General features: G+C 40.9%; 1 protein-coding gene across 1 annotated transcript in view; it reads right to left on the bottom strand.

Moving 5' to 3' along the window:
* The window catches only part of ANKRD44 (ankyrin repeat domain 44), a 317,887-nt gene that overhangs the window by 25,961 nt on the left and 265,890 nt on the right, over window positions 1–26,036 (bottom strand). Inside the window, exons 17-18 of the mRNA XM_060152397.1 lie at window positions 9,352–9,423; window positions 1,854–2,055 (exon numbers count right to left, since the gene is read on the bottom strand). Of these exons, the coding sequence (XP_060008380.1) occupies window positions 1,854–2,055; window positions 9,352–9,423 (274 nt within the window). The remainder of the gene's footprint in view (window positions 1–1,853; window positions 2,056–9,351; window positions 9,424–26,036) is intronic.

Raw genomic sequence — 26,036 nt, 5'->3', positions numbered from 1 at the left:
ACAGCCATTTCTCATGCTGCTCAAAGACCACAACTGTCATTACAACTATCTGTGCCAAACCCTCTAAAATCCATCCTGGTTCCTCTTCCTCACAGTACTCCCAGGATTTGAAACAAACAAAAATATTGGCATCTCAAATGAGCTGGAAAAGATTCTGGAAAAGCAGATTCTCAAAGCACAGGCTAAAGCTTCTGCACAGCAGACATTTTGTGGAGAACAGAGTCAAATGACAGCCTGCATCTTTTTAATGAATGACACGAGGGAAACCCAAAAGGAGTGAGTCCTCTTGACCACTAGGGGGCTCCATTGGACCGCAACCAATATCACAGTGGCAAATGAGTGACGGTGATTATTCTTCATTGTTTACCTGTCCACAAGGGTGATTTTCCACAATCAAAACAGGCCCTTTGTAATTGTCAGGAAGTACATGGTAACTAAAGCACAATGCTTTCCTTAATAATAGGCAACTACTCTTTAAAAAGGAGAACTAAATGTAAACTTTAATACCAAGAAAGCCTAGAATACCAAACTTTATAATAATACTTATAAATACCAAAAATACCAAAAAGACTAAATGTGATGATGGGAAATAAGAATTTATAACTTAACCATACCAAACATTGCTAAAGTTTTTTCCAGGAACAATCATTTCCAGATAATTAGGCAACACCGAGTTTTTCAATCTCCATATTGTTTTTCTTCAGTGGTTTGGAAATTCAGGGATGTGGATGGCAATACTTCCACAAAATCTAACATTCCAAGGACATTTTCCCAAGTACAAGAATCATAAAGTCTTTCGAAAACTGCTTTCACTCCTTTTCTTCCTCAATACATCCCTTATTTCATGGTTATTTCCCTTTATAAGATGCTATCTGCTTTCCTGATCAAAGGCCATTATCATTGAATTCCTGAGTCCGAAGGAAATTATGCCTTAGCTGAGCTAGAAACTCTTCCACATTACCTTTACATCTGTGTATATGTCTAGAAGTGTATGGACACAGTTTTTTTTTTTTTATGTATCTTGAAGAAAAGTCGCAGAAAAGGCAAATTACTTACTTCTTGAAAAATACATGCACTTTTTAACAGTCCCTATTGTTACACCTGATGCATCAAGAATCAGAGCAAAAGTGAAGAAGTACCGTTTAGGCTGCACAATAAGGTACCGAGTAGATTGCTGTCTGACAACTCCTTTTATGAAGTAGCTGTGAAATATCATTAATTTTGTGCTTCAAAATGCTGTGTGATTTTACTCTATGTAATTTGTCTGAAGATCATAATACATCTTGCCCTTTTTTCAGAAAGTTTTGTGACTGCCATTGGCCAAAGGTTCGGAACTCTGTTTGGAGTTAAGGGGAAGGCCAGATGCAGCACAGAGCATTTTTAGGGCAGAAGGATGGATACATGCCATCATACATTTGTCCAAATTCATAGAATGGATCCTAATGTAAACCATGGACTTTGGATGATTATGGTGTCAATGTAGGTTCATCCATTGTCATAAATGTTCCACTCTGGTGAGGGATGTGGATAATGGGGGAGGCTATGCACATGTGGGAGACAGGGGGTATGTGGAAAATCTCTGTACCTTCTTTTCAATTTTCCTGTGAACCTAAAACTGCTCTAAAGAAAAACTGTCTTTAAAGAAGAAGGCCAGGGGCTCTCTGGCCATAGAATACCAGTTATCACCAAGTGGATAGTAAGCCAAAAGCATTTTGGAAGAGTGTAGGCATGTCTGATGTAGAAAGAAAATAGATATTTTAAGAACTGGGATGAAAGAAAACGCTGCCACCCTTTTACTTGAACTTATAAGTGGGCCACAGAACTAGCGTAACCAGACTCTTGACAAGACCTACCTGAGGCATGAAGTGGGGTTCTTTTGGTTACATTGTCTTTCACAAAGATGGATGCACCCTGATTGATAAGCGCTTCCACACACTCTGTGTGTCCCTTAAAGGCAGCCAGATCCAGAGCAGTGCGGCCTTTCTCATCCCTGATGTCCAGGTCCACCAGCGACTGCAGGAGGACTTCCAAGGCCTGGTGGTGCCCATTGTAGGCCTGCAAGGGAGAAACCAACCGCTCAAATGCTTGCTCACCTTAAATCCCACAACAATCCACGGGAGGGGCTGAGGCTCTCAGATCACACACGGAGACCACTCCAGAGAGCGCGTCGGAAAGATGCTTGGAGTAATTATGGAAACACAGGCAAAACCAGAGTTAGGTGGAAATAACGCACAGACCTCACAGTTACATATGCATTTCTTCATGTTCTTCCTCTTTTGTCAAATAATTTATTCCAAAGGTACTAAATCAATGTATTCTTATATCTATTGATCTAATAATCTAATGCAGACTAATAGCTGAATGAATATATTTTTTCATCTGCTAGTTCAGTCCTAAACCTATTAACACAATCAGAATATTTTTTCAGGAGGCTTTTCTGTTAAACCTCAAGGGAAAAAAACCACTAAAAACACTGTGGACTTTGTAATTCAACAGAGGCATAGTGACCTTCTGCCACAGTCCAACATTTTAAATTTCAACCTCGTGATCCTAGGTGAGTTTCTTAATTTCACTTAGACTTTGTTTCCTCATCTATAAGTGAGATCAATAAAAGCTGCCTTCCAGAGAAGACGAGAAGAGATAAAATTGCACCGGATTTGCACAGTGTCTTTACATAGTTGATGCTTCCTCTTCTCTCCTTTGTTTCCTCCATTGATTATAACGAAAACATAAAACCAATTACGGAAGTATATTCCATACATCAGTGCCAAGTTCAGACCTATTGTGAAGTCTTATGCTGCATTAAAGTTAGGAGGCTTCATACTAAAACACAAAACTAAAAGTCCGAAAGGTAATTTTTACTAAGTCTATAAGGTTAAAAAAATGTAAATACACATATAAGGCTAAGGACATTGAAATAAAAGAAAGAAAACAGATAAGGATATGGTGGGGGTGGGGATTTGGTGGAGGGAAGTAAAGAAGGAGACAGAGGAAAAGCCTGTCCCCAGTGTCGTCAGCAGCCAAAGTTTCCTCTTATGGCTCCTGCACTTTCTGTTTTTCTACTGCAGCAATTACTCAAGGCACGATTTATTTGAAAAACGGCTTAGCACAGACAAAAGACTAATTTCCTTAATACACAAAGAACTTATACAAACCATTTTAAAAACTAGGAAAATGTGTAAAGGACATTGAAAAGGCAGCTCACAGAAAAAGAAATATAAAAGGTCAATACACGTACAAAAAAACCATGTAAATTTTGAGGGTACTATTTTTCAACTACCAAATGGCAATGATTAAGTTTGGGCATGTCCAGTATTAGATAAGACATGGTGAAAAAAAGCAATCTATGCTCTGGTGGTGGGAGTATACACTGGTGTGACATTTGTGGAGGGTGATTTGACAAAAATCTATCAAAAATTGTAAAAAAGTTGCAAATAGTACATATAACAATTTTATAAAAAGCAAATATATCCAGATAGACACATATCTGTATCTATGTATATCTCTGTATTCATAGAAAATTTTAGAAGGATACAAAGGAAACTGTTAACAGTGGTTACCTCTAGAAATGGGAGGTGAAGTAGTGAACATGTGGACTCATTTCACCTTATCTTTTAAAAAAGATTTGAATGTTTTTTGAATGTTTTGAAAAACATTTGAATGTTTTTCCCAAGTACATGTCAACCACAACAATAACAAAAACTAAATTAAAAGGACCCACAAGATTTAAGAGTGCTGATAGGAACTGTTTTTAAAACTTTCTCATTATATTATTTTTGTAAATGATTATGATTATTATGCTACATATTAAACATATATATGTAGTATAATAACTCATATGCTGATGAATCCCAAATTTATATCCCAGTTCTAACTACTTCTTTTACTTTGCAAGACATATATATTCAACTGTCTATTGAAATTTCCACTTGAATACCTAATATGCATCTCAAGCTTAACATGTCCCGAACTGAGCTCCATCTCAGTAAATGGCAATTTTGTTCTTCTAGTTGCTCAGGCCCAATATTTTGGAGCCCTCTTTTGTCTTCCCTCTTAAGCCCAGGGTTGTAGCCCTACACAAGGGCTCTGGGACATTGGGGCAAGGGGGTGCTAACAAGTAGCTTCCCCACCCCTTCCCACTGCCTTGCCATGCCCTGGTACAGGGATGTGTCTGCTGAGAGGAACGGACACTTCTGCTAACCACACAGAGGTGTCATCAGGTTCTCGGGCATCTGGCAGGAAATATCTATCCATATCCCTGTTGTAATTCACACACAGGTGTTGGGTGACTAGTAGCAGCCCTCAATTGCCACGATCATCTCTACTTCCAAGCCATAATCATCTCTACTCTTTCTTTAAAATATATCCAGAATCTATCCAGTTCTCACTATACCACATCCTCTGTTGCCAGGATTATGGCAAAAGCTTCTTCCCTTTCTGTCCTTACCCTCCTGCAAACGATTACTGGGCAGCCACAGGATGAAATCTTTTGAAACTCAAGTTGGATATAGCACTCCTTGATGAAAACTCATTGATAATTCCCTCACTGATAATAAAATCCCAAACTTCTCATGACCATTCAGGCCCTTAGGATGTGGCCTCCCTCGACCCTGTCCATCAGCATAGCCCCCCACTCACTCTGTTCCAACCACTCTAGCCTGCCCTCTGCACCCCCTATGACTAAGTAATGCCTGTCCTCCTCTGGGCCATTGCATCTGTCCTTTCTGTTTCCCCTGCCTGGAAAGCCCTTCCCCCAAAGAGCCACAAGGCTTTTTCAGTAATTCTGCTTCAACTGTCCCCTTATCTGGCAGCTTCTCAGAGCCCATATAAAATAGCCCACTACCCTTCTCCTCAACATATCGGATACTCTACACGCCACTTATCCTGCTTTATTTTAGCTTTATAGCTTTATATATCACTTGATATCTGTTACATAGCTATTAATTTGTTTGTTATCTAAGACTGAAGGTACTTTATGTGTACTGCTCACTGCTGTATTCTAGACTCGTGCATGGCACACTCAACAATTATTTGATGAATAAATGAATGAATATAATGACTGCTATTATCATTTATTAATATTAGTGATAAGAATATATTTTAAAAATAGCAACTATTTGTTGAGGACACTGTGTTGAGCTCTAATCTTTGCAAACATCCTTTTTATAGATGGAAAAAAACCAAAACAAGCAATGTTAATTAATTCACCCAAGATCACTGAAGCTAGTAAGTGACAAAGTCAGGTTTGAAACCCACAATCTGTGACCACTAGAATCTATGTTTTTAGGCAATGTCTTATAATTTTTCCCAGTAATTCCATTTAATTGACTTTCAAGCAAAATACTTTTGTGCCTATGTGTAATGGCTCAGAGAGCTTAATAACAAATATTGAATCAGAAACCTAGGATGGAAAGCCTTTAGTCTATCCTAACTTCTGAAGCAATAGTTGATTTCATTGAGTACTTGCTGTGTGTCAGGCAGGACTAGACATGTAGCACCTTATTTAATTATTACGACAAGCCGTGGTTTGGATGCTACCGTTATCCCCATCTCACCAACAAGGACACAGGAAGGCTGAGATGTTACTCAGCCCTCAGCCTTATGTGGTGGAGCTGGAATTCAAAGGCAGACCAGTCAGATCCCAGAGCCTGAGCTGTGGGCTTCTCATGAGCTCCTACTATGGATAGGATGCAACAAGACCATAAGATATATGCTTAACTTTTTATTACAGGAAGTTTCAAATTTATATAAAGAACAGAGGATAGTGTCACAAATTCCCAAATACCCATCACCTAGTTTCGGCCATCATCAACTCGCCATTGGTGATTTTAAGCGAACTTGGGAGCACCTATCCTCCTATAAAGGGCTGTGGCAACAGGAGCACCTACATCAGGGTGTAAGTCAGTCTATCTCATTTGACTCTGGGCTTGAGTCTGTGGCTTCTTTTTGCATAACACCTCTTCTAATTTTAAATTGTAATGGTAGTGACTGATTCAGCTTATGCAGAAATCCTGACTTTACATCAAAGGGAAATGAGTCCATGTAGATAATAGGTTGTTCTAGATGCTATTTGCAAATGCTCGTTCCTTCAGTGGCAGTTACTATGATGACAAGGATAGTAAACATTTACAATATCTGTCAATTTGACTTAGCCTAGGAAAATAGAATTGGCAACCTATAAACTGCATGCATATCTACAAAGCACCATGGCTCACATATTTAGATTTTAATAAAGAGAAAACCCAGGGCAAAGAGAAACATATTCAGGAAGGAAGGTGATGTAGACAGATCAGCACTGTTCAGGACAGCAGAGCCACATCAAAGGGCACTTAACTTAGGCGCTGACTTAAGAACTTAACTCCTGTAAAAGACCCCTGCAGTTTCTCCTTTAATTCTCACAACAAAAAATAAACCCGTTTGCACGTGTTAAAGTTAAAGAGGCTTAACATTAAAATAAAATGGAGTGAACCCTGCCGAAGGAAAGCTTCAGAATTCCAATCGATATTTTCTTCTATATCAGGCACTTAAAAATTCAAAGACAGGATGATTGAAAGGCCAGATTTATATATAGAATTCCCTTTGTTTCTTCCATTAGTCAAGCCTGCAGCTCTTGAATTTTAGTATCCAAAAGCATTACGATATGGAGTTGAAGACATAAAACTATGTATACTATACTTCCAGGGCAATTTACGGGAAATAATAAAGGTAATTTTGCTAATACAAGAATTTTCACTTACCTTCACACTTTAGGGCTTAACCCTAGAAACAAACTACCATATAATATGGAATTCTATTCTGTGGTTAAATGCATGATTCTGTCTTTAGGCAGTTATGTGGTTCTTAGAGTCTATAAGAAAGTATAAAATAAAGCTTTAAACTCTCTGAAAGAGACTCAGGTAGTCAGGAAAGAAGACCTTTCTCATATCAGCAGTGCATGAGGAACACTGTCTTATTTTTCTTTTCTATTTCTATTCCCATCCTAAATCAGGTGTTTAGTGGGTAAGTGGGTCTATTCCCATCCTAAATCAGGTGTTAAGTGGGTAAGTCTAAAATATCTCCAGGAAGAAGTAATCACACAAAAGAGCAAATATGCTGGTTCAAAAAGCATGTAGCATTTTGGCTTTCGATAGACAACCCAGTTTAAGCCTTCACTAGAGGTGGCAATCAAACATTTCAAATTTGTTTTACAAAAGACTTTAAAAAAATCTCCTTAAGTAACTTAAATACTTCTTAAACATAATTAATTTCTTTGAACTTTTTAGATTGGAACTGAGGGCAGCAAGGAGAAAGAATTTGGGATCTCAACAGAATCCATGAAACAATGGGTCCATCTGGAAATCTCGACAGCTGGAGCCTTTCATTTGCATAGCCGTGTTTCTTGATTTAATTTTTTTCAAGTGGATGAAATGCTTATGAAATTCACTGGGCAGATAACCCTGGAGACTTGACTCATTCAACCAGGAAATAGTAACTCAAGGCCGGTCAGGTTTCTTGGGGTAGTCAAGGTTTGAGGGCATCTGGTTCTCTTTCACTGTAGAATCTTCCACGGAAGAAATAATGTGCCTTGGGTTTTAATCAAGTTAATTGCTACAGGGGGCCCTGGGGAGGGCGATGGGCATACTTGCGGGGTTCTTGGAGCAAGTAATAATTTCTTTAAAACGTATTAGCTTTTAGAGGGAAAACATAAAATAGTTTTAGAATTGACCCACTGCTATCACCCTGGTCAAAGTTATCACCATCATCGCTTGCCTGGTTGTCTAGTTTCTGCTTTGTTCCCTGACAATTTAAACTCAATGCAGACGTTAAAGGGATCCTTCTAAGATAAAAGTCGTATCACAACATCTGTCTCCTCAAAACCCTCCAAACGGTTTCCTCTTTTGCTCAGTGAAGAAGTCAAAGCTCCCCCTGGAGTCTGTGGCCCTCCCCCGCCTCCCTGCCCCCTCTACAACACTCGGACCCCTACCACCCTCCCTGCATCACTGTGCTCCAGCCATGGTGGCCTTGCTGTTCTGGGAACATGCCAAGTGTGCTCTCACCCCGGGGACTCTGCACTTCTGCCCAGAGCATTCTTCTGTCCGAGACCAAATGGTTAGCTCGTCGCATCCCCGGTCAAACTCAGTGTGTGCGTGCGTCCGTGTGTATAGTCCTGCGTTGGTAGATGTGGCAGAGGGTGGTGAGTGGGATGTTATCAGTTGTGCTGGTGAGTATGTGGGGAGACTGGCAAAGAAGCGAGGGCTCCATGAGTATGATCGGTTCATCCCAATCCTTGTGGGATGGCCTCATCCCTTCTTACCTTGCCTGACTGCTTAAGTATGCCATCAGTAAAACGCTCCTCTCTGCTCTCCAAAATCTCCATCTCAATTTTTCATCAGAAGGAAACTGAATAAGTGCTTATGTGTGCGTGGTACTGCGTGACATGTCATAACCATTAAACACAGAGACCCAGCATCCTACTCTTCCCAACATCCAGTCTCTGGGTGCATCCAAACACCTTCTTGATGGCCCTGGACCGAGGCCTCACAGCTCAGCAGAGCCCTGCGTAGGTGAGCTGGCTGTTGCCAGTCTGAGAGGTGCCTAGGGAACAGCTGCTGCTGATCGACGGTTAGCAAGACCTTAACTGAAGTAGAGTGGTAGTGAGCTTCCCAGCTCGGTCACCCTCAGAGAGAGTTTGGGGATCCTCACTCTGAGCTATTGCATTTCTCTTCAATGACTGGGATGTGGAAAGGAAGCTTTACTGGTGGCAGAAAAATTCCTGTTCCCCTCCCTCCCAGATCTCACCCAGTACAACAATCAGTCCCTGATACCTCCTCTGAGACCCCGATTCCAAGCCCAGGCAGAAGCAGCAGAGTTGGAATTATGCATATTTTCATCTTGCTCTCACAAGTCTGTATTTAAATATCTCAAGTTTTTAATTGTGGCATTCGATTATCTGTAAGTTCAGTTCTTGCTGTCTATACTTAAATCTCTAAAACCAAAATAAAACATTTCCTCAGTTTACTGATTTAGCTCCTAGATAATAATAATTGAGAGACTTAAAACTTATAACAACCATTATTCTTAAGGGCACTGTGATACGGCTTCAGGCACGTTGTCTCTTTTCCTGTATCCTCACTTCACAGATGGGGAAATCGAGGCTCAGCCAGGGTAAGTCATGTGTCTGAGGTCACCAGTGAGAAGCTGGGATTGGAATTTGAGACAAGCTTTCTCACCGCAGCCTCAGCCTTCACCCATGTACTGTTTCCATTATGAGTTATTATGCATTGCTATGCTTCCCTTTTAAGAGCAGCCTAGTTTTAGAAACACTTAGGTTCTTTTTGTAACGGGGGAAGCTGCCCACAGCATCTCACTTACAGCTAAGTGGAGCGGACTCTTGGTAGCACCAGCATCTGACTCTTCAAAAACACTGTTGGTTCTTTCCAAAAGCTGTGGAGACACAGAGAAAACAACAGTACGTGAGTGCAATTTGCAGAAGGAATCCTACTTTATGGATACAAACGTTGTCATAAATGAGAAAGGAGGCTTCAGAAACTTAAGAAATCATGCAACTTCTCAGAAACATAAGAAATCTGATATAGCATATCTAAAACAAATATGCTAACTGAATATTTCAACTTCTAGGTCATCTTAGCATTTGTTATTCAAAAGAAAGCTTTCATACTTGAAAAGTTGCTCAGCTTCACCAATCTAGGCAAATAATTCATGTTAAATCCACTTCCCACCCAGCAGATCGTCACAACGAGAAAATTACAATACCCCGGGTCTATTCCATTATCAAACACACATTTATGGAGATAGCGTTGCAAAAGACTTAGGAAGCTCTTGTTCTCACGGAGCTTACATTCTAGAGCGGGAAAGCACAGACAAACAAATAAACAACATACACATAAGAAGATATCTGGTAGTGAAATATGCTGTAATGAAAGTAAAGTAGGGTGATGTGAAATGGAGTGACTGGGAAGTTACTCTACAGCTGATGGCCAGGGGAGGCCTCTCCAAGCAAGGAGATGACAGTTCAAATGAGACCTGAATAAGAAGAAGAGTAAAATCAAGTCAAAATGTGGCAGGAGAGCATTCTGGGAGCAGGAAGGAGTCAGGGCAAATGCATCAAGTGGGGATGAACACGGTGATTTCAAGGAATGGAACAGATAGTGTGACTAGGGTATGATGTTGGTGAGGGTGTCAGGCAAAAGACATTTCATTGACTCTTGTTGGGAGAACAAATTGTTAAAACCTTCCCAGGCAATTTTGTGCATATCTTTGACCCTAGGAATTAATCCCCAGTAAATAATTAGACAAGTGCACAATGACACATGTATAAAGAAATATATTCATTCAACAAACACTTGATGAATGACTACCAATGTGCTCAGATACTGTTCCATGCACCGATTCAATAATAAAAAATATATTTAAAAATCAATTTTTTCATGGGGGGCAGGGCAGGCAATAGAAAAAGGAAGTTATATAATTAATTAGAAGGCCGTAGGTGCGATGGAGAAAGATAAAACAGAGAAGGAGGGTTCGGAAGGCTGGAGGAGAGGTCCATTTGCAACTTTAAATGCAGAGATCAGGAAAGGCCTTCCTGAGCAGGTGATGGCTGAACAACGTCTGGGGGCGATGAGAGAGTCTTGTGGACATCTGGAGGAAGAGCATTCCAAGCAGAGGGGCCAGCAATTGCCACGTCCTTTAGCAACAGAGATGCTTAAGATCATCAGTGAGACTGGAGCAAGGTGATCAAGGATGAGAATGACAGGAAAGGAAATCAGAAAGATGGTGGCACTGTGGGTGGTAGTATCACAAGGAGCCTTCTGGGTTGTTGTAAAAAGTCTGTGACTTCTATCCTGAGTGAGATAGAATTTCACTGGAGTGCTTTGAGCAGAGGGGTGACATGTTCTAACTTTTAGACTCCAGGGAGGGCACAGAGACCACTGAAGAGCTGGGGCAAAAGTCCAAGAGAGAAATAACGGTGGCTTGGACCAGCAGGGAGCAAGTGGGGATGGAGAAAAGTGTTGGACTGTGGATATTTTTGGAGGCAGAGTCAACAGGATTTGCTGATGGATTGAACGTGAATGTGTGAGAGAGAAGTAAAGGATGTCACTCAGGATTCTGTTGTAAGCAAACTGAAAGATGGAGGTTCCACGAACTGAAATGGAGAAGTGAGTGGAATATACGTAGTGGGAAAAAGCAGAAGTTCGATTTTGGAAATGATAGGTTTGAGATGTTTTTAAAGCATCAAAAGTACATGTTAGGGCTTCCCTGGTGGTGCAGTGGTTGAGAGTCCCCCTGCCGATGCAGGGGACGCGGGTTCGTGCCCCGGTCTTGGAAGATCCCACATGCCACGGAGCGGCTGGGCCCGTGAGCCGTGGCCACTGAGCCTGCACATCCGGAGCCTGTGCTCCGCAACGGGAGAGGCCACGACAGTGAGAGGCCCGCGTACCGCAAAAAAAAAAAAAAAAGTACATGTTAATCGGCAGCTGTAGGATACACGGGTGTGGACTTCAGGGTATTTAAAGCCATAAGGCTGGATGAGATGAGCCAGGGAGTACACAGAGAAGGGAGACTGGATCCTGGGCACCCAACATTAAGAACTAGAGAGATGAGAAGGAACCAGCAGGGAGATGCAGATTGAGCAGGTGAGCTAGAAAGAACATCAGGAGAGCAGGAGGTTCTGAAACCAAGTGAAGGAAGAGTTTTAAGGAGAGAATGCACAGCCGTGTCAAAAGTCCTGACAGGTCAAGTAAAATGGGGCCTGAGAATTGCCCATTGGTTTTAGGAACATGGAGGCTATTAGTGACTGCTAAGAGCAGTTTATCAAGACACTGTTTATATGGAAAAAAAAACCCAACCAACAGAAAATGAATAAACAGCAATATGGATGGAGTAAATAAATTGTAGTGGTATATATCACCACTTCTGATAAGCTCTCCCTCTTTATGCTGCTGTTAAGTTCTTCTTTGTATAGTGATGCATCCAAAAGGGACAAAAACCCAACACGCAAAGCCTTGATGTGTGGTGAATATGGCAGTATTCAATGTCCACTCCAGCCTCCTGACTGATGGGATTGGGCTGCCCTATACTGCAGAGACTAGACAGCTCAAAACTACATTTCCTAGACTCCCTTGAACTAGGGTTTCAGATCTGATTTAGGTTCTGCCAACTAGATGCAGTCTGAAATTTGAGAGGCAGAAGTGAGCAGACGGCATCTCTGATTTCTGATGGTAAGCAGAGTCATGGAGACTTTAGCTTGTCTTTTAGCTTCCTGTGTGCAGGCTACTATCTTCGTGAGGGTAGAGAAGCAAGACAGGGATATAGGCATCCGTTTTTGGCAGTGTGGATTAAGCAGATGCTGTGTGGCTCTAGGGCCAGTAGCAGTGGCAGTGACAAGTCTGTCCCCGTACGTCAGCTGGGGTGGTGTGTCTATGGAGCAGCCATTCCAGGGCTGCTTTCTGATTCCCCATCTCCCTGATCATGAGGAAGGGGCAGCCACCCTGGCAGTCCAAGTGCAGTTTAGGTTTATTTCTGGAGGATCAGCCTAGGGCACCCTCTTCTAGACCTCCCAACAATATTATAAACACCTTTTTTTTTTTTTTTTTTTTTTTTTTGCAGTACGCGGGCCTCTCACTGCTGTGGCCCCTCCCGTTGCGGAGCACAGGCTCCGGATGTGCAGGCCCAGTGGCCATGGCTCACGGGCCCAGCCGCTCCGCGGCATGTGGGATCTTCCCGGACCGGAGCAGGAACCCGTGTCCCCTGCATCAGCAGGCAGACTCTCAACCACTGTGCCGCCAGAGAAGCCCTATAAACACCTATTTTAAAAAAATCAAATCTTCTTCTGCTTAAAACAGCTAGCATGGCTTCTGTTTCCTTCAAATGCACCCTGACTGATTCAAAAAGTAATACAGATTATTTAAGTTTTGTTAATGGGGATGGTGAAGGGTAAGTTACACCACTCAACACACTAGAAAGCAAAACTTTCTAACATGCTCTTTACCCATTTTTTTCTCCCGGAAAGTCCCAAACTTGTCAAGTGGAAAAACACATTTTAAAGCCATATGTGTGGAATGATACCATTTCCATTTAAAAAACTGTATTGATATGACTACACATGCAGAAAAAAAGACGAGAAATATATACCCTAAAATGTTTAACACAGTAACCTAAAAGTGGGAATACAGATGATTTTCATTTTCTTCTTTATCTTTCCGGATTTTTTTTTTGGCCATGAATGTGTATTGTTTTTTGTTTTTGTTTTTTTAGTTTTTTTTGCAGTACGTGGGCCTCTCACTGTTGTGGCCTCTCCCGTTGCGGAGCACAGGCTCCGGACGCACAGGCTCAGCGGCCATGGCTCACGGGCCTAGCCGCTCCACGGCATGTGGGATCTTCCCGGACCAGGGCACGAACCCGCGTCCCCTGCATCGGCAGGCGGACTCTCAACCACTGCGCCACCAGGGAAGCCCTATGTATTGTTTTTGTAATAAAAACACTAAAGCTATTTCTGTTTGGAATAAAAGCCATTAACCTTACTTTTCACTTAATAGAATGATGTACACAGACCCCCTAGATAGGTCCAGAACTCCTTTCTAGTCAATGCATGTGAAACAAAATGTTTGCATTCTCTGGTAGATCAAGTAATAGTGTAAAATTTACCATCTAAAAGCACACAATTTCAAGTTTTCAAATAATACAATACAAATAATTATATCGGAAGTATGAGACATTTTATGTTTGCTTTTATTAGTGCGAGAATAGAATTTGGAACTTAAGCAATCTAGGATACATTAGAATAATGAGAGAAAATTTAATTTTAACTTCAAAACTAATAATTTTAAAACCATCTGCCATACATAGTTGAAATAAAAGTAGCTTCAACTGCTTGAAAAGGCTAGAAAACAGCTGTTCTTTGCTTTGTTTTGCAACATTATCACCTGCAAGAGTTCCTGGAATTGACAGTGCGTACCAACTCCAAATCCTGTCCTAGGATGAACTTTTAATCAAAGGAACACAGAATCATTTCCACCATTATCAAAAACACGATGAAGAGAGGCAAGAAGACAATGTACTGTTTACAGTCAAAAATTAGGCATATTCCCAGAAGATTTATTGTGGCAGATTTTTCCACACGTGTACTTTGATCATTCTAATAGCATGTGATTTTTACTTCAGTCATTCACTACACGTTTGCTGAATGTCATCTCTGTCAGGGAGCCTGGGTTAGGCACCAGGATTCAACTGTGCAGCGAACAGATGCGGTCACTGACCTGAGAGAACTTAGAGGCTAGTGGGGAACCCACAGAAGTTAACAGGTAGTGAAAACAGTGAGGCAAGAGCTAGGATGCAAGATGCTACGGGAACATGAAGGAAGAGGTACCTGACATAACCCTGGGGGTCAGAGAAGACTCTTCTGTAAAGGAAGGTTTAGCCTGAGACCCGGATGGTAGGAATCTGTGAGGCAAAGAGAGAAGGGAATTTCTAGGCAGAAGGAAGAGCATGTGAGAACACAACAAACACGAAAAGCTTTAAGTTTGATAAGACTAGATAGCATGTAGGGGTAAGGAAAGAATGAGGAGCAATTAGGCTGGAAACGTAAGCAGACGACAGATTAGGTATAGGGTGATCATATCATTATCGCCCAATTCAGGACATTTATGAGATTGACAATTGCGCCAGGATAACAGCTGTAAGCCAGGACATCAAATCAGGATAATTAGTGAGAGTCATCGCAGTGCTTTCAGCCGGGAAGAGGCATGATCACGATCAGATTCTTGGGTTTCATGAAAACCTCTCTGTGCAGTGTGGTAAATGAGCTGCAGTGGTGCTGGGGGTGAGGACTGCAACCCTAGAAGCAGGGAGATCAGTTAGGATATTTCCACGATGGGATTTCTAAATTATGAATTAAGTTGTTAAGAACGGACGGTGGCCTATACTACAGAAGAGGCAGAGGAAATGGAAGGAAGTGGGGATATTCAGGACTTTCATTCACTCCTTTATTCATTCATTCAATAGTTATTGAGTACTGTGCTAGGCACTGAGATTTCCAGTTCTAAAATGGTCCTTACCCACATGAACCTGAGAGCCTAGAAGGTGTAACAGACATCATTCATCGACTGAACAGTGGAGGAAGGGGAAAGTGTAGAGTCAAGGATGACACCCAGTTTTCTTGCTTTGGTAACAGGGTGAATTGTGATGCCTTCTTTAAGATAAGAAACAAAGAGAAGGCACAAGGTCAGGGGAGGGAAATTGTGTGGAGCTTTAGTCTGAAGTGCTGCTGGGACATTTAAGGGGACATGTCCAGTGGACAGATGGATATAATGTCTGAAGCTTAGAAGAGCGATCTCGGCTGGAGTAATGGATTTGGGAATCATCAGCAATGGCTGAGACAGGAAGCCCCCACTGTGGATGAGGCTGCCAGGGAGAATGTGTAGTGAGAGAGGATGTAAACCTCAGGAACCCCAGTATTGAGGGTTTGGAAGAGGAAGAGAGCCTGCAAAAGGGGTTGTGAGGAGGGGAGGGTACAGAGGGGTAGAAGGAAAACCAGGAGAGTGAGGAGGTGATGGTGATGGTGATGGTGATGGTGATGGTGATGGTGATGGTGATGGTGATGGTGAGGTGATGATGGTGAGGGTGACTGGTGGCGGTGGAGGCTGTGATGACCATGATATGAAGGTGCTGGTGGTGATAAGTGATAATGATGAAGATTCTCACTGATGACAACCGGAAGGTACTAAGCATTTACTATGAGCTGAGCATTCCATGGGTCACCTCAATCTATCCTCAAGTAATCCATTAAGTAACTTGCTCAAGTTCACAGAGCCTGGAAAATACAGATGAGGAAACTGAACCAGGTCTAATTCAAAACCCATGTTATCTACCTCACAAAACAATGTCTTCCTATCAACTGATAAGCTGAAACTTTTTCCTGATATTAAAAAAAAAAAAAAACCAACAGGGATGAGGGTAGGAGACAAGAAGAGTTTGTGTGTGTGTGTGTGTGTGTGCATGTGTGTGTGTGTTTTTAAAGTATGTGGGTCTTTTTTATGTCTCTAACTTCAACAATTCCCTCTGATCTTTGAGAGTTTCCTCTTTGTTTCCTAGGAGTGCTAAGTAGTCATTTTAGTTACACAGCAGTCACAGGGGACCTTAATTGGAACTAGCTCCTCTAATATGCCTCTTCCTTTAGCGACTCTTCTTTGTTAGTTAAGAAGGCAATGTGAAAAAAGTGGGGAGAAAAGCAATTTGTAAGTCATTCAAAATTGACGTTTATGTTTAGAATTTTCTTTCTAATTTAAAATTGATTCTAAACATACAGAGTCCAAGGGATGATGCAGATACACAGCACTGCTCAGAGACTCGACTCTGCACAAACGACTCAGGGGAAGAATATGGGGGCCGGAGAGAGACAGAGAGCTCCTACCATGACTCATTATACAAACTCGTACTTCAGTCTGTGGTCGGCAATATTACTGGAAAATAACACTGCTCTACAGAGATCACCAGCAACCTACCTTGTCAAAATCCGAAATAGAATGGCTCTTTTGAAACACAGTTACAGCTAAGAATACATGCCAAACAAGCAGCATCACAAAAAGGCAATGAGTTCTGCACATAAAGCTTGTAGTTATAAATCAAAGAATATAATTTATACATAACATTTACACAATCCATGCATTCACATGCTAGTTTTCACGTTGAATTACACTCATAAATCCAATGTACACGTCCAATATGTCACCATCAGTTTCTACTGGCTCAATAAAAAATTTGCACTCATTCCAAGGATCGACTTGGTCCTCTGCCTAAAAAATCTATTAAAATGGCTGCTTTAATAAAGCCTTTATCTGGACTACTTAATCTTATTCCTGTTTATCTCCAAAATCCCAGAATTGCTTCTTTTCTCATTTGATCAATCATTTATGAACCTTGTATGGAGAATCTAGCACTGCCTGACCTCTGCCTCTTCTCCCACAGCGTCCTCCTACCACCTTGCGTTTGCCAAGACTCTCTTGGCTGAAAAAAACAGAAGGTCTGAGATTCAAGCTACTCCCAACCCCCACTGACAAGTAAAGATGGGCATCTGAAGTGGGAATTGAGAGAAGAAAGCTAAGATGAGAGCAAGCAGGCTTTTCAACCATCTTATTCGTAAAACGTGAACTCTCTGGTTCAGCTCGGGGTGGGGGGTGGCTGGGATGCTCTATAACTTTGGGGGGCCTGAGAAAACGATTGTATTTAAGATTATAACAATTCATAGGACACTTTCTGAATTTGGAAGGCATTTTCACAGGACCGGAGGACTCACACAAAGAACAGCTCAACGTCTTAGATTTTAAAACAGCAGAGGTAATAGAAGGCCAAGTTTAAGCCTCTTTCTCTAAAAAGTGAATCTGTGATAACAAAATCAAGAATAAATATGAACTTGACCATAAGCCAACTGGCCGCTAGGTTAACAAAACAGTGATCTGATCCAAAATTGCAAGGAAACACACAAATATTACCCTCTAGCTGGGAACCCAAGCTTTGTAAGTAGTATAGCTTATGACTAGTTATTTGAAAATATGGCAGGAAAAAATCCAGGGATTTCAAGAGACCTTCAGCTGAACTAAACCAGTTTATAAATGTGTTATTTAAGAAAGCAGAAACCAAGTATGGTTCGGAATATAAAAACGAAAAGGTGTAGCCAGTGGGTCTGTGAGGTAACCCTTGCTCTTGTCAGTGCTCGTTAGACTTGGACTACATAACTAGTTTCCACAGGTGAGGAGGGAGAAAAGGAGTTAGAAAACCAATCAGAAAATATCCATGGGGACCATGTCAACGAGGTGCTCTGAGGAAAGTTTTAAAAATGGATTTATTTATCTTTTAGCAGTGAGGACATTTATGAGTCTTCAAGTCAAAGGGCTGGAAGCAGACCAAGGTCCCTGGAAAGTTGGCACCTCTGTCAGAAATTCTATTTCACATTCCACTTGTCTGTGCCTGAGAATGAGATGCTGTTTAGGCAACCTCAAGGCCGATCCTGAGTCCACTGTGCTGTGACCTGACTCTGGCTCAGGCCAGAAGAGGGGGCTGAGTCTGCAGAAGTTTCAGACCACCCAGCCTATGTCAACGCTCCATTCAGAGGCTCCCAGGGGCACAGGATAGAGCTCGGGGGATCCCACAGGTCTTCCAGTCTCAGGCTTAATATAATGTTTCAGGCCATACGGGACCTCAGTGGGCGCCAGGCCTTTGAGCCTAGCCCAGAATAAACTAGCTCCCTCCATGATGCCACTTCAGTAACTGTTTCTCAGGATTCTGCTCGCACCCCTTCACAGCTATTAGAGAAAGCCGTGTTGCTTGAAATTGTTAGTAACAACAATTACTGGAGACTCAGTGGTTCCTAGAAATGCAATGCATGAATCTAATCTAATTTCTGCCTTCTCCACTCAATTCCGTAAGTAAGGAACCATTAACTTTCTATACTTGTGTAAGTCAAGGTCTATGCAACTTCAAAAGGAGATAACACATTTGTGAGGAGGGCACGACTAGAAGCTTAGCTAGATTAAGTTTCCAACTCTTCTTGGGAGCCGGTTTTGGTAACTCTGCTTATCTCCTCCCTCCAGTGTATATTCAGTTCCTGGTGATTTCCTTGCCAATTAAAAGGCAGAAGAGCCTGTAGTATGTGTAAGGAAGGCTAATGAAACCTGCTGTGAAGATAAAGGCAAAAGCAAGGTACAAAATGCGTAGTGTTCGAAAACTATCTTGCAAGAGCCTTAAAAATGTTCATGTACTTTGACCCATAAACCTACTTCAGACTCTATCCTGAGAAAGTTTTAAGCCCAAAGCCAACCAACAGTGAAACAGTATAAACAACCTAAATAGAAGAATGTCTAAGTTATGACTGATCCAATAGTTGAACATTATTTAGCTTAAAAAATGTTTACCAAGAGTTTTTAATAGCACTGGGAAAGGATCATGTCAGAACAGTTTATGGAAAAATAATCAATGCATAAAATTGCATATTTAATACTATCTCATGTATGTAAAAAATAGAACATGTGAGAAGGAGACTGGAAGGAAATATACCAAAAGAGTTAATAATAACTGCTTTGTAGGGGAGGGACTTTGGGTGTTTGATTTCTTTCCACTTTTCTACATATTCTAAACTTTCTACAACAAATATAGATTAATAAAGAATAACATAAATTTCTATTTAAAAGTGAGATGGTTGAGTCAGATGATTTCCAAGGTCCCTTTAGCATCCTATCCAGTCAAAATTTAGGCAGGGGGAGGTCAATGTTTTCATGACCATGAGTGGTATATCTTTATTAAATCAATAACACCATTCTGGCTAGTATTACTATTGGTTGAGTACATTCCTTCATGGCCCTTAAATTGCAAAGTCCTTAGGGGCAGGGACTACCTATATCTTGTAGGAGGTATTCAATACTGTTTACTGAATTTAATTTAAATCTGATAAGTGAATGAGAGAGCACTAGTGGAATTAATTACAGGTGATAACACATTTGCTGCCTTGACACTGCAGAACTATCAAAAACATTACTGGGATCTTATATTTTGGATGGATTTTTCCCTTTAGAAAAACAATGTGAATACCATATGCATTGCTACATTTAATAAATCGACCAACCAGCAAAACAAATAAACAAACCTGACCTTTCATAGAACATGGTCTTGTAACTGAAAAATGCTCTAGGCTAAGTGTGTCTTTCTAAACCAGGATGTCAGTTTGCTGTTGCCAGGTAGTGGTAGAACTCATCCTGAGGTGACACTCTGGCCTTCTGTCATAAGGAAGTAAAGAAGACTAATGTCAAATTAAATTTTGATACGATCGACGTACCAATACTATGAAGAAGGTAAGATACTAGTAAAAGAATTCGAAACACATTTTCTGGTTGTAAATACCTAAATCAGTCCAGAGAAAGCCAGATAATATGTTTTTGAAATAAAGAAACAGTAGAATTCTTTTCATCTTGCCATGAGTGAGCCTTCTAGATAAGGAAGAGCATTAAAATTAACTCATAAGAAATGTCACTCTCTTTAGGGAAAAGATAACCATGGTTCCTGAAAACACAAGGACTTATCCAAGGTTGAAGCCAAAACTGATTATGGAGAGAACAAGTGTTTTAACCCACTGAAGGAGTTGCAAAGAATCACTGCAGAAGCTATCGCAAATGTGAAAAAATCATCAAAGTGCTCCCTATTATTTTCGAGGTTCCCTGGCAGCTTTGGATTTAAATGATTTAACTAATGCTCAGAATTCCTAAATTCACTTTTTCCTAAGCCGGATAAAAAATATGAAATGACTATATCTGGGTTAAATAGAATCAGAAGGCATAATTCACCATAATAAAGAAATTATTCTCTTTGGTTCCACAGTTTTCTATAACCGAATTTGGTTTCATTCTTTTGTGTGGGCAGTGAGCCAAAAGAGGGAAGGAATGCTGATGGCTTTGAGACAGGATAGAAAAGAGAGATAGCTGAAAAGGGTCCTTAAGAAAATCTCTGAGGGAATAGGCTGCAGTCACCAGCAAATTCCAGAAGCAGGAATCTCAGATAAAGTGTGCGCCTAGGTTGCTGATACCAGCAAAGTATGCCCTGGGGGTACCCTTAATATATCCACTAGGGATGTGATAGTGAGTATGGCAAGCCCTCTTGGATCTAGCAATAATTACTGCAAGGAATTTTCTGTACAACAAAAAACTTGGCCTATTCCCTTGATATTCATAGTAAAGGAATTAGCCTAGACCATGCCTACAACCTCCTGAATTTTGCAGAATAATTCAAAAGTTAAGTTCACCCTTCTATATCAGCAATGAGTTCAACGCATTGGTATATTCAATTCAATTGGTGTATTCAGTCAGAGCCACCTGACTCTTCTCTTTTGGATCCTGGCATTACATGTGTGTTGTGGTGATGCTGGGATATGTGTGTGTGAGTAAAGGGGCACAGGGGAGGAAGATAAAAGCAAAACGTCTGTGCTATTCAACCACAATCACACGTGGATAACATGAGTTTAAGGAAAAAGAACAAGAGGGATTAATATCAAGAGGTACTAGACAAGATTCCCTATTGTTCAGAAAAATGATCCAAAACTTGTAAATAAGGCAAAGAGGCTAATTCCATGTCCTTTTTTTTTTTTTGCGGTACGTGGGCCTCTCACTGTTGTGGCCTCTCCCGTTGCTGAGCACAGGCTCCGGACGCGCAGGCTCAGCGGCCATGGTTCACGGGCCCAGCCGCTCCGCGGCATGTGGGATCTTCCCGGACCGGGGCACAAACCCGTGTCCCCTGCATTGGCAGGCGGACTTTCAACCACTGCGCCACCAGGGAAGCCCCCATGTCCTTTTAAGAATCATACTGAGGCACTGTTTTAACAGGTCCACCCAAGGATTAATTTTTAGTAAAATGTTAATTAAGGGCGCAGTCTCTGTGAAGTTACATGTTAACTTGTAGATCTGTTTCCTGCAGAAATACACATTATTTCTGTGTGGTAGAAAAGATAACTCTAGAAATTATAGCTTATTGCTGTGTTGGATGGTAACAAGTTTTGTATCTTACCTAGCTTACTCTAATATTATTTTATTAAAGTCTCTATAAATGCTCTGTTCCTCAAATGATCCCTGAATAAACTTTAGCATCTTAGTGGTTCCATCATTACTTAATGAGATTTTTATAAAAATCTTTAACACATGTTCTTTTTCTCCTTTTATGAGAGTCTCATTTTAAATTTTTTGAGAAGTATACTTTGACACCACCCATCGGCTCCAATCTTAATACAAGACCTCAAAAGTCTTAATATCCTTTGGAAATGCCTATAACAATCTCCCCGGTCAATGTCGTTCCACAATGGACTCTCCATGGGAACACTGAGAGAACTTGAAAAGATGCCTTCCTCTCCTTCCAAAGAAACTTGTGCAGATACAGGGCAGACAGAGCTATGCTGACCCACGATCAGAAAATCAGTCCCACTGAATTTCCAATGAACCCTTCTCAGGCTCTGAGACTGAGGAATCATGGGCTCCCCTCCGCTCTTCAAGTGTCTACTTTATCCAGAGAATCATGGTGGTGGCCAGGAACTCTTCATTTGGGCTGAAGGCCTTATGGTCCGCATTTGCTCATTTTTATCCCAGGAACAGACTGGAGTTTCCATATACCAACACTGCCCTCTTCTCACCCCCCCCCCAGTCTAAGAGAGGAGGCATAGCCTTGGAGGGCTATGTCCCTTCAGCACACTTTGGGGGTCTCACAGTGGACCACCTCTTCTCTCTTTCTGGCCTCCTTCCTGACTTAGAATCCTCAGCAGAACTGCAGGGAGCCTCACCCCCAGGCAGACGCCTGTAAGACATAAACCTCAGATCACCTACAACCCAAGAGGCAGACCCCTCTCTCCTCCTCCATCTCACCTCTCTTTTAAAATAAATCTCTCTGCAGAAGAAAATGAAATTCACAATAAAGCACAGATCATTTACGACTGAAAGCAAGAGCACATTAATTTCATTTAGGCGAAATAAGTAAGATAATTCAAAGAATTGTTTCTCTCAAAGCTCATAAAATTTCATTTCATTAAATCCTGTTTTCATTTATGTAAGATGACTGTTCTGCCATGGTTATTTTATTGGTATAGGAATTACAAAAATATAAGAAAATTATGATTTTAGATTTACAGAAGGTATAACAGACACAAAAATCGCAAACTTCTATTTTCTTTAGTATAATGAAATTATGATGCTCCTCAGCCTGATTTTTTGTGTGTCAGTTTAAAAAATGGTTTCTTCTGTGGGTCTTTCCGCTGTGGACCCCACCTTAGCCACACACTCTACCCTTAATTGAAGGGGTCGCTGGGGGCAGCCTGTAGGCTGGCATTTTGGCAAATCTAGCCTTCCTGGATTCTCCTTCTATGAGGTGTTAGGCCATCTACCCATCTGAGCCTGACTCCTGTTATCTTGTCCTTTGGCTATTATTGGACAGGAGATATTGACCCTTCCTTCCAGAGCAGCCAACATTGTTGGAAGAGAAGGAAAGACCCTGTACTTAGGGCTTAATTCCTATTCCTTTCAATTTCATCCTCCCATTCCACGGTTTCCCCCTCCACTACAACAAGGAAAACCAAAACCCCTTTCCTGCCTCCAGGGCACATATGTAAATAACCACCATTGTCTTGGGGAACACATGCACCTTGCTTCCCATCCACCACCACAATACAAAATATAACTTGCCATCAAAACCCAGAGAGCCCATGGATAACTCATGAATTTTAATGAGTTTTAAAATCAGGTCCTAAACTATTTTATCTGCCTTTTACTTTCACAGACCCAGCAATTCTAAAAATTAGTCATGTTCAGCTGATGGCAAGAATGAAGCATCTTCAGCAAACAGCTAAAACACGCTAAAATTTGTGAATTTGAGCCACCAGGATACAAAGAGAGCCATTTCATCAATTTGGGAGTGTCTATGCCTCCTTTCCCATCTGTTGTCTTTTCTTTCTAGCTGTTAATTAGCTCTTTGAACAGAAGGTGTGAGAGGTGGGATATTTAATTACGTAAAGTACATGACTATGGTCCTCACAGTTCTAAGAGGGACCATTCTCACTGCTTGCTGTTACCTTCAATAAAGGGATTAAGAAGACAGGTGAAACTATTGATTAAAATTAAGTTTTGTATCTTTTTTGTTTACTCACTATATCCTTTGGAGTTTTAATGACTAATACAAATGGCAATTGAACATAACTGCATAAAAATTTGGGAGAGACCTCTGTGTTACCACAGTAAAAAGGTGTTTTTTGCAGAATTTCTCTTACATACCAAATTGCTCTGAAATTATCTGAATGGTTGATAAACATGGTGAGTGCTAAATTGCACACCAATTCCTGTAGCTTCTGGTTGCATGTTGCAGTTTTAAAGTCTGGCCCATAATGAATGTTTTCCTCAGGAGGGTGCTTTACATTTATTTATGATGATCAGTTTTGAAGTATATGCCTGAAAAGTATGTGACATGATCCTGATAAATGCCCAAACATGCCAAAGCACAGACTGAGATTTCACCTGGTCCTAAAATATTAAAGTAAGCCATCAATTCATCAATAGCTTATGCAGATTCCTAGCTCTGCCATAAAAGAGGTATAAGAAGGAAGTTTTAGGTCTAAGCAAAACAATTTAAATATACCTTAATTTTAGCATTTATTTGCTGAAACAGCTTTGAAAAAAGTTTCTGAGTTGGTGCTCAGGGAGAGTGCTGGATTGGAAAGATTAACTCAAAAGTATTAAAATTAAATATTAATGGTAGATTTTATTAAAATGCCAAAAGAATGATCAAATTATCTAATAATTTCACAAGTAGTCGCACAGCTTGAACCATCACTTGGATTTGTTTCCTTTCTTTCTTTTTTTTTCTTTTCTGCTCTTCCACTTAGGCAATAGGAAGTCAGAGCAACTCTATCACTGGGGCTGTAAGCCTGTGCTATGTTGCTTTCACAGCCATCTTCTCTTTATTCTGCTGAATGTACAGGCGCTCTTCTTTTTATGCCTCCACATGCTGATGATTCTGTCTTCATTTTACTTTCCTTCCTCAATTGCAGTAAAGAAGTTGTACTGTTGTGCTTTCTCTGCTACATTAATGAGGTTAGGTTACTGCAATCTACAATGCTCTGAAGGTATTTTATTTTTAACAGGATCCATCCCTTAACAACAGGGACTTAAAATCCTCCTCCATAACTCTGAGATAATCCCACCTGCAGTGTGGTGTTTATCTCCACCCCTGTGTTCACTTTCCCTGGCAGGTAGCCTAAAAGCATCCTCAGGAGGAGGAAGGGTGAGAGAAGGAGTTCGAAGTTCAGGTCTTTGTTATTCTTCCTCTGTCGAGAGACAGGCTTCTAGATACCACTGGTCACTCTGATGAGCTTAATTTTCCTTTAAAGTCAACTTTTAAGTTTTGAAATTTTTTTCCATTGGCTTTTTAAAAATTTTATTTATTTTTTAATTTTTGGCTGCGTTGGGTCTTCGTTGCTACGCACGGGCTTTCTCTAGTTGTGCGAGTGGGGGCTACTCTTTGGGGCGGTGCATAGGCTTCTCATTGCGGTGGCTTTGCTTGTTGTGGAGCACAGGCTCTAGGTGCATGGGCTTCAGTAGTTGTGGCACACGGGCTCAGTAGTTGTGGCCCACGGGCTTCGTTGCTCTGAGGCATGTGGGATCTTCCCAGACCAGGGCTTGAACCCGTGTCCCCTGCATTGGCAGGCGGATTCTTAACCACTGTGCCACCAAGGAAACCCTCCATTGACTTTTAACATATAATTTTTAAAGAAGAGGTACTCAGGAAGGCATGCATTATTTAACATGGTGCCTGACTCTAGAACAGTATCTTGCCCAGAGGAGGTATTCAATAAATTTGTTTCAATGCATGAATTTAAAAAAATGAAAGAACTGTAAACTAATCTTTAAAATGTAAGTCAAAAAGCCACACACACACACACACACACACACACACACACACCAAAAAACCCCAAAATGTGGTCCCTAAAAACTGTAATGGCAACAGCCAGAGATAACCAGATAAATTTTGGTATGTGCCCTCTTAGCCATATAACAGCTCATAAACACACATAAATCATGATGTATGTATTATTTTATAATTTTCCTTTTTGTGCTATTTTAACATGTAGTGAATATATGTGCGCACATTAAATATTCTTTTGCAATGTCATTTTAATGACTACACAGCATTCAGTAAATCAGTAAAATAATCTCTCAATAATTTACCTTTCTCCCTTATTTTTGAACTTTAAGGTTGTCCCTTTCTTGGTATTATGATTATTATTATTATTAACAGGTAATGAACATTTGTGTGGCTGAATCTTTATGGATGTTCGTGACGGTTTCCTGATGATAAACTGCAGGAAGCAGAATATTTAAGGTTTTGATTCGTAATTGGCAAAATCTTTCCGGTAATTTAAATCAACTTTTGGTGTAGCTTGAGGTACAGTGCCTGCAGCTTTGCTGGGTCTTAGTTCATCATTTCCAATACTATTTACCCCTAACTCTGATTTTATATTTTCAAGGCTC

This window comes from Lagenorhynchus albirostris, chromosome 6 (genome assembly GCF_949774975.1).
Source record: "Lagenorhynchus albirostris chromosome 6, mLagAlb1.1, whole genome shotgun sequence".
NCBI classification, from domain to species: Eukaryota; Metazoa; Chordata; class Mammalia; order Artiodactyla; family Delphinidae; genus Lagenorhynchus; species Lagenorhynchus albirostris.
Note: the sequence above shows the minus strand (reverse complement) of the source record. Positions and strands in the feature narration are given on the sequence as shown.